At 46.9% G+C, this 9,530-nt stretch overlaps 1 protein-coding gene across 7 annotated transcripts in view; it reads right to left on the minus strand.

Moving 5' to 3' along the window:
- NFATC2 (nuclear factor of activated T cells 2) overlaps positions 1-9,530 on the minus strand; it is a 145,666-nt gene that overhangs the window by 70,893 nt on the left and 65,243 nt on the right. For all 7 annotated transcript variants that reach the window (XM_025039982.1, XM_015597190.2, XM_015597193.2 and 4 more), the window contains exons 4-5: positions 4,589-4,791; positions 3,439-3,611 (exon numbers count right to left, since the gene is read on the minus strand). In XM_025039982.1, coding sequence (XP_024895750.1) covers positions 3,439-3,611; positions 4,589-4,791 — 376 coding nt within the window. The remainder of the gene's footprint in view (positions 1-3,438; positions 3,612-4,588; positions 4,792-9,530) is intronic.

A 9,530-nucleotide genomic window follows, 5' to 3' on the forward strand; every position in this document is an offset into this window, starting at 1 on the left:
GGATTGCTGGACCGCCAGAGATCAGGAGACTGGCCTGGAACAAATTCCCCCAGGAGCCTCTGGAAAGAACCAACCCTGCCAACACGTTGACTCCATACTTCTGGCCTCCAGGTCTGTGAGAGAACAAATTTCTGTCGTTTTGAACCTCCCGGCGGGTAGCAATGGGCTACGCCAGCCCCGGGAAACGCACACAAGAGCGAGGCGAGGTCTCGACCACCGCAGGGAAGGTGGACTTGAAGCTGAGAGCACAGAGGAGCCCGGGGGGCACGGAGGACTGTCCCTTTGCAAGGGGACCGGATGAGGACAGGCCTGCAGCTGCGATCCATGGATAGGCTTGTTGCTGAAGACGAGGGTGTGCCCTTCTGACCTCTCCCATGTTCTCAGGGAAGTGAGAGGCAAGGTTATCTGCCTGGAGTGGGAGGCGGGTGGGGCGGCATCTAGAGCTTGGAAGATCGGAGAAGGTTCCAAGTAGTCTCTGCTGAGATTAAGGGAGAGGACTAAGAGTATCTCTTTGGCAAGACTGAAGATCTAGTGGACAGAATACTAGAGCCATAGGAGGGGCCTGGCAGTGCAAAGGGGAGGTCTGACTTCCGGCACGCTGGCCCGTCAATGCACATAAAGCATCTGTGTTCCCAGTGAATAAGTCTACCTTCTAGAGAGTGACCCCCAGTAGTTTGCTCCAGCTTTTTCTACTGGAATCGGAGAACTTACCCTTGATCCCTGAGACTTACATAGAAGGCACTTCCAAAGTAAATAAGTCAGCCTTGCAAATAAGTACCAGCCCACCGAGTGTTACCGACTCATCCTCCCTGAGGGCTATATACTAAGTCAATTAGTCAATAAATATTTTGTACGCATATTGTGTCAATACATGCTATAGAGCAATGGTCGATATATATTTATTGAATAGCTCCCTAAGGATCATACAGTAAACCAATCAGTCAATAAATATTTATGGAACTACCAGGCACTGGTCTAGGAAATTAGAACAAAGAAGGAAATAAAAATGACAGAAGATTCTGGGTAAGGGGGAGAGCAGCCAACTGATAGCTCTATTTGGTATTGCAAGAAATAGTGGTGTTACAGAAACCAAAAGAAGTAGGTATTTCACAGAACTAGAAAGCTGGAGAGTGGCTCTGCAACCTACCGAGTAAAAATGAGTGAATCACTTTACCAAGAAAGTCTCGGTTTCCTTATCTCTCAAAACAAGGCAGTTGAATCAGCCAAATGCTTTCTTAAAAAAAAGAAAAAAGAAAAAGAAAAAGAAAGAAAAAAAAAAGTATGTTCAAGGTTCGAACAACTTTATAACACCCAGGAGATCCCGCTGGAGGTGCATGCTGTTCAGTGATGATTCTTAAAGTCTCAGATTGACATGAGATAAGTTGACTCGAGGGGCCTGAAGATGACAGGGAACGAGGGCTCCTGCACATGGTCCCTCCGAAGGCCTCTTATCCCCTACCTTGCTACAAACCACAGCCTCATCCTGGAGAGTGAATCACTTGCCAGAAAGGAGAGACCTTATCTTCTCACAAACCCCCCCAAATCACAGAGGAAGAGCCCTAGTTTCCCTCCCAAAACATCCTGAGGTCTCAAAACCAAGCCCCAGGTGGGGCAGCCACCGTGACTAGCATTTGGGGGTCGGGGGTGGGGTCTATTGGGTAGAGAAGGGGAATTCCAATGTTTCTGAGATGCTGTTTTTCAACATGTGTCTTCCCTTGTGGCCTGACGATGGGTCTTCCTCTTCCAACTTCAGAGCACGAACACCACATTCAGCCTGATTCACATTTCGACCCACAAGGCTGGAAGGAATCAGAAGCTCCTTCGTCTTTTTCCAAATACCAACGAGGAGCAAGTTCCAGCTTCTCTCCCAAAGAGGGTGCATGCACCCTCTCTCCCTGTTGGCTTCCAATCCCGAGGGCCAGTCTTTCTCAAGCCTTTCTACATAAAATATTCATGCTTTGCCTTTACTCATTAGTGTCTGATTAAGACTACCTCTGATTAATCAAAACCATGCGCAAATTTTATCTGATCCACAGAGTATTTTGAATTTGTTGCTGCTTTTTATTAATCAGGAGACTCTATCTTAAAAAGTCAGAAAATGTGGCCGCACTGAGTCTCCATTCCCACATAGAAATACTGGCTGGAATTGAGTCGCAAGGGCCCAGTTAGATGGGGAATGTGTCACCCTGGTCCCTTCTCTCCACCGCTCCCCACTGCTACGCGCCCAGCCTGCTTCATTCATTTTCACAACCTCCCCAGCCTCTGTAGGCAACTGATTTTGTGATACCTAGTTATGGCCAAATGTCTGGTAAAAGGGAAAAACAATTCTGAAACATAATTGAATATAGAACGTGATTGTAACAACATAAAAAAACATGCTTAGAAGAAAGAGACTAAGAAAATAACATAAACAGCTTGTATTTCTGGAACAATGCTTACTTTCTTCTTTACGCTTTCAAAAATGATTTCTGAACTCTCAAAAACTGAGCAGACAATAAGCTTTGTCCCATCTGATTGCAAAACCAACAACATAACTTGAGAGAAGTACCTAAGAATGAGCTCAAAGCAGCTGCTTCTTTTGAAGCCTGGGAGAAATGAACCAAATGGCAGATCTTGGCCACCACGTACTGGATTCTGAAAACCTTCTGCCTATTTGTTTGCGTATCTCTGTTTCCGCCAGACTCTAAGGCGCTGTTTTTCAATACTTGTCTTCCCTCAGTGGCCTGCTGTTGGGTCTTTCTCCTCGAATGTCAGAGGACAGAGAAAACGCTTTGCTCATCTGCAGGTGTCCGGCACAGCACCAGACACCGAGGAGATGCTCAGTAAACGTGCAGGGATGGGCTGTGGGTGCTGGGGGAAGCATAGCTCCTATTCACATCCCATCCCTGCCATTTTTTGGTCGTGTTACTCAACCTCTCTTCTCTCCCCCTCCTCTTCTGTAAAACCAGCATCGTTCACCCAAGGACTGCTGTGAACATTCAACGAGCTGTCGCATGCTGAGTGCTAAAAGCACAGGGACCGGCAGAGACACAGCTTTACAGAAAGCAAGAGCCACTGTAATATTATTGTTATTCTTATTGAAAGGAAAGGGGGAGGGTAAGAAAAAGAGGAAACGATGTACAGCGAACTCACTCCAACTGCATCTACCCTTTTTAAAGCTAGAACGACATTTATACATTGCCAATCTTCTAAACAAAGCTGTAGGCTACTCATTAGCCATATTATTTTTTAATTTCCTGTGAGGCCACAAAACCCTCTACAAGTAAATAGAACCAAAGGGAAACCCTTAAATGCGCTTTGGCTCTGGCCTCGTCGGTTGTCTGGGGCCCAACTGTCGGCCTTGGGGGTCGTGAGTATTCTTCCTGGGTGCCCTGCCCAAGATGGGAGGTCAGCACAGTCTGCCTTCCAGAATCCCACCCGGCCCGGGGCTCCACTTACAGCACTCAATGGGGTTCGACGCAGTCTGCAAGGAGACGATCCTTCCGCTGGGCTCCGGAATGTGCACCCGGAAAACCAGCCTCACCCGTGTGTTCTTCCTGCCGATGTCGGTCTCTCCTTTCCGCAGCTCGATGTCAGCATTTCTGAGCTTCAGGATCCCCGCACAGTCGATGCTGCCAGAAGGTTGAAAACCCCATTTAGAGCCAAGCGTCTCAGTGAGCAGGAAAGATCACCCGCAAAAATGCTTTCGTTAGTTAAGCAAAATAACTCCATAGCCAGACACAGGGAAAAAACTGTACTAGACTGAGAAGTATTTCAGCCAAGAATTTATACCAAGAGAGGGGTAACACACAAGGTGGAGAAATTGCCCGGTGGAAATTATTTCTCTAGGGAGATATTTTTCATGCCAACTCTTCTACTCTCAAAAGTATCTGAAAAAAAAAAAATACGCAACAGGTGAAAGTTGCTTCTGAGCTAGTCAATAGATAAGAGAAGTGTATCACCATCAAGCATCTTGAATTTGATAAATGCTCTGTGGTCATGTAAGAATGCCTTCTTGTTCTTAGGAGATGCTCGCAGAGGTATTTAAACGTCAAAAGGCATGATGTCTGCAACTAACGCCCAAACGGTTCCAGAAAAAAACAGAGGGAGGGTGAGAAACAGAGTGATAAGGCAAATGTGAAAAATGTTAACAATCGGCAAATCTGAATGAACAGTATGCAGTTCTTTGTAAGATTCTTGCAGGTTTTCTATAAGCATGAGATTATTTTCTGATAAAACGTTTTTGTTTTTTTTTTAAACTCCGACGCATGGGTACAATGATTCCCAAATTTTAGTCATATGCAAATTACTTTGTGAGTTTTGACCTATCTGCATCGTTCTTTAATAATTCTATTTAGGTCAAATAAACTTTTTAAACGTAAATAAATTTAGTCTCATCCCTAGCAATATAACCCAAACTTGCACAATAGAAAAATATATAGGTATAGAACTTTTAAAATAGAAATTTTCAAAACAGACACCCCTCTGGGTCCATCACAGGTTAGGAACCACCACACGTTACTGCTCCCATCAACTCCACGGGTCCCCTCGCCCAAGCCCCTGCCACGCGGCCCCTTAGAGACCCAGCGCCCTCAGCCCCAGCCCTTACGTCGCCCTCATATTGTTTTTCGGCTCCAGCGGTATCTCCAGGACTTTGGTGTTGCCCACGATCTTCTCGTAGCTGGTGGTGGTGACAGTTTTCCCCGTGATCCGGTGCACCTGGTAGAAGGCGTGGGGTTTCAGGATCCGCTCGTCGGCCGTCCCGATGAAGATCTGAAGTCCGAGCGGCTTGTTTTCCATGTAGCCGTGAAGCTGGCGGCAGGGAGAAAACAAAGTCAGATTATTACAGCACCACTGGCATGCAGGGCATGGTGGCTGTGGTCCGGCGAACGAAAAGATCAGAGAAACTCCTGGGCAGCAGAAAGAGCACAGAATTGTGGTATCAGCTGGAGGGATGGGAAACTGGAAGCAACCCTGGTGTCCAGCTGGAGGGGACTGCTTTGCTTTAGACCTTCTCTAAAATGGAATATTAAGCAGCCATAGCAAAGAATGTGGTAGATCAGAATTGCGTTTATGGAGAAACAGACAGAAACTGTGCTTAACTGGCAGTCAGGGGGCTGGTGGGGAGTGTTGCATGGTAGTGAGGATAGAAAATAATCAGAAGAGACAAATCAGAGCTCTTAACAGTGATTGCCTGGGGAGATCAGAAAAAGAACTTTTACTTTTTACATGACTGTGTTCTAATGAACAAGTTTGATTTTATAATTCTGAAAAAGAATGAGCAAGGTAAAACTACCACCATCTAAATGAAAATTAAAAACTGGAAAAGATGTAACAGGCGAATGATCAGTATTCAGAATATATAAAGAATTATAAGTGAATAAGTAAAGACCAGATTCTCTGGCCATCCTACTTAAAATTGAGTCCTCTATCTCCTTTTCCTTCTGTTGGTCTTTCCCCCACACCTAGATTATCATCTCTTTGAGGGCTGGGATCTCTGTTCATTTAACTTGCCACATAATCCCTAGCACCTAGAATAATTTTGGGCGTGTGGTAGACAGTCTGGCACATACTCGTTGATTAAAACTATCTAACGGAAGAAATGAGCAAGAGATTTGAACAAGCAATGCACAGAAAAACAAATAGCCATTAGCATAGAAGAGATATTCGAACCGACTTGTAAACGGGAAAATGTGAATTAGACAACCATGAGATGCCATTTTTCACCTGTTAGATTGGCACACATGTAGATATTTGATAATATCAAGTGTCTTTGCAGACTCTAGGGACACCGGCACTGTCAGGCAGCTGATAGGAACATAAACTGGTATAACTATTTTAAAGAGCATTGGAGTAACAGCTATTAAAATTAAAAATACGTATTTCCTATGACTCAGTAATTCCATTTCTCAGAATATACCCTCAAAGAAATATTGTGCATGCAGGAGACATATACCAACTTGCTTACTAAAACAGATAGAATATTAAACAATTACTTATATCAATAGGCTTCCGAGCAGTATGACACGTCCCGACTAGGAAAGACGGCAGCAATTTTTTAAAAAGGAGAGCTCTCTGAACTGATCCAGAAAGATCTAAGACATACCGTTGGAAGAGAAAAGTAATTTGTAGAAAAATATGGATATTGTGATAACAATGCATTTTTTAAAAGGCCGAATGTGTTCACTGCGTCCATTTGGACACACATAAACGCAATAGGAAAAGGCGTAGAAGGATGCGCTCCAAAGCGACCACACCATGATCACTTCTAGGGGAGAAAGAGATCAAGAGAGAGAAGGTGATCAGAGGACTTTAAATTTACTCACAAGGTTAGGAAGAATGTATTTCTGGAAATTTGTGAAGTTTCACATCGGTTTTGACAAATATATAACGAAAGAAAGAAGCGTACTGAACAGAGCATTAGAAGCTGGGTTCTTGTCTTGTCATTCCCCAGCTGAGAAATGAGAAATGCTGGACAAATCATTTAATCCTTCTTTGCCTCTGTCCTGTTCTCTGCAAATTGAGGGGGGGCTATGACAAGTGACAACTCAGATCCCATCCTTCCCCAATGTTCCACAGCACTACAGTGGGATTGTCAGTTAACTGCCAAAAAACATAGGTGCCAGGACCATGGATGATGACACATGGTCCAGAACTGTGCTGTCCGATACAGTAAATGATACAAAAAGCAAACAAAATTGAAGATGCAGTTTCTCGGTTGCACTAGCCACTTTTCGATCGCTCACCAGCCGCAGACAGTGAGGGGCCACCGCAATGGAACGACAGACACAGAACGTTTCCGTCATCGAGAAAAGTTCTATTGGACAACGCCGGTCTAAAACGATGGAGTTCTCTCGTACCCTTCCAAAAACTACACAAAGAGGCCGGCTGGGAGTTGAGCAGTGCCAGATGACAACCTTTTTCATAATCTGCCAGACTGACACCCACGACATTTACATACGTGTCTAATATACGCCCAAGACGCGGCCTCGGGCGAAGATGGAAATCAAGTCGGAGCCTCTTATCTTTCTCCCCCGTGCAAACTGAAGAACACGGGACTGTTCTCGGTGACAAAAATCAAAGGAGGAAGGCCGGTGTGGAGAAAAGATTTTGTTTTTGTTGTTTTTGCCTTGCATTTAGACCCGAGATAAATATATTTCCTCATCTCGCCTCCTGGATTTATCAGGAGTGGTAAACACGGGACCATCACACAGTACGGAGAAGAAAAGTAGATAGGATAGTGTCCCCCGATGGTCAGAGGTTCCCTCCCCGTCCCGATGATAAACGAGCAGAAATTGCAGGCTGAGTGCATTCACGGTAAACACGCAAGGGACACCTGCAGGTAGAATCTGTCACGTCCCCATTGCTCTGCCTCAGTCCAGCTACTTCTGCCCCTCCCTTGCTGGCACACCTAATCCAAGCCACCACTGCCTTGCCCTGCAGTGACCACCTCTGTCCTCCAACTGGCGGTCTCTTGCTGGCCTTTCACAGACAGCCCAATGATGTTTTAAAAATGTAAATCGGACTCAGACGCTTCCTTGCTTACAACCCACCAAAGACTTCCTGTAGCCTTAGAATAAAACTGAAACTTGGTGCCATGGTCGATGAGGCTTCCAACAGCCCAGCCTCCACCTTCTTCTGTCTCCACTCCACGAGGCCCCTACCGATGCCAGCCATCCTTCTGTTTCCCGAGCACGTGGAGCTCAGATCTGTCCCGAACCAGGTTATTTACATGCACCCAGTGCCGGAGCCGCCTCTTTCAGCATTGCAAGAACCAAATGTTAACTTTTTAAGTATTTTAAAGGCCAGGCAACGTCTCTTCAGTAGCTTGAAATCAGCCACAGGTGGGGTCATTTACACCACAGAATCGGCAAATGCTACAAATCGGGGGGTCTTTCTTCCGAGGAATTGCACGAGAAACTTTCACCTCTGGAACAGTTGCTTCATAACCACCGGAAACTTTCTCGTTAGTTGTTTCTGCCCTGCGTATCTCTCCCGCCTGAGCACAAGGCCCATGACACCGGGGACCTTGCTCATCTTGTTTAGTGCGATCAATAAACGGGTCGAAAGAATGATCGCCACCACCAACGATGCAGCGGCTCAGTGCACACGTCCCGCAGGCCGAGCGCCGTGCCAATGTTTTACCTGTATCACAACTCTACGTGGGGCAGGCCCATTCTATAGATGAGGAAACTGAGGCTTGCAAAGGTCAGGCAGCTTGTCCCAGTCGACGCCGTTAGCAGAAGGCAGAGCCAGGATGTGAACTTCCGGCCACTGGGCTCTAAGTCCCCCCTCCACCCCCACCAAACTGACACACTGTCCATGTCCCTGGTCTCTGACCTATGGCTACAGGTCAGAAAGACAGGTCCTCAAAGGAAACACGAGATCGAGAGTGTTCTTCCTGTTGAACTAGAGAGACGTGGGGTCGGGGAAAAGATGAGAGATGGACGGAAGGAAAGAAACAGCCAACAGCAACCCAAACAAACAAAAAATGTCACCCCCTGAGAGAGAAACCCTCTCCTTCGAGAAGGAGCTCTCTGTGTCCCAGAGCAGGCCCTGGTTGAGCTGGACTAGCGGATGTGACGTGAGCAGATGGCATCACCTCAACTTGGCACATGTCCCCTCCCCAGGTGACACCGGAGAGAGGCGTGGTCTACTAGAAAGAAGGAAATATTTCTCATATGGTCAGACATCCCTGAATCTCTATTAAGCTCTGCTTAATAGCTGTGTGTCTTTGGAGCGGCGCCCCCACCCCTCTGAGTTTCCATGTGCTCACACAAAACAGGGACATCACCTCCCACTCCCCAGGGCTCTGTCGAAGACTGAAGAAGATGACATTTGTAGGGCCCCAAAGCATAGCGCCCAGTAGGTACCCACGAAATGAGAATTTTCCATGTGATCAGAGGATGATGCAAATCAGTACAAGGAGGTGATATTACAGAACTGAATGGGAAGGCGATGAATGAATGTGAAAGACCCGCAGGGTGAAAACCAACGTGACACATCCTCCTGCGGGGTGACACCCAGGCACTAATTCCAGTTTCACTGGGGGCCAAGCAGCCACTAACGTGGCATGCGGGAATGGGGGCGGCCGGGTGACGAGACCTGGCCATCTTGCATGAAATGAACACTCTGCTCTCCACCTCCCCCGCCCCCAGGAGGTGGCAGAAGGTGCCCGGACCCCGACTGCTCGGCGTGCTCACTCTGGAAGCGCCTCACCAGCTCTGCAGAGGTTCGGTTAGAAGAGCACAGAGCTATTTACTCGCTTCTCAAACGAACAAACAAAAAGACAAGTGATTTGGATCATGCAAATACAACTAGACGTCTTGGGATGGCGTGATCTGCCCTCAAGGTCTGTCATTCCTATTTCAGGGAGACCTTGGTCCCCAGGCCTTTCTCTAGGATTCTCTCCAAAGGTCAGGTCTTGTCCGGGGCATAGGCCAGCAGGGTCGCCTTCCAGCCACAGCAGACGGCTGCTGCAACCGAGAAGCTCAAGGTCAGCCAGCCTCTGAAGCAAAAGAGGCTCCACTTCCTGCGGCTGGCGTGGGAGC

This window comes from Pteropus alecto, unplaced genomic scaffold (genome assembly GCF_000325575.1).
Source record: "Pteropus alecto unplaced genomic scaffold, ASM32557v1 scaffold45, whole genome shotgun sequence".
Taxonomy (NCBI): Eukaryota; Metazoa; Chordata; class Mammalia; order Chiroptera; family Pteropodidae; genus Pteropus; species Pteropus alecto.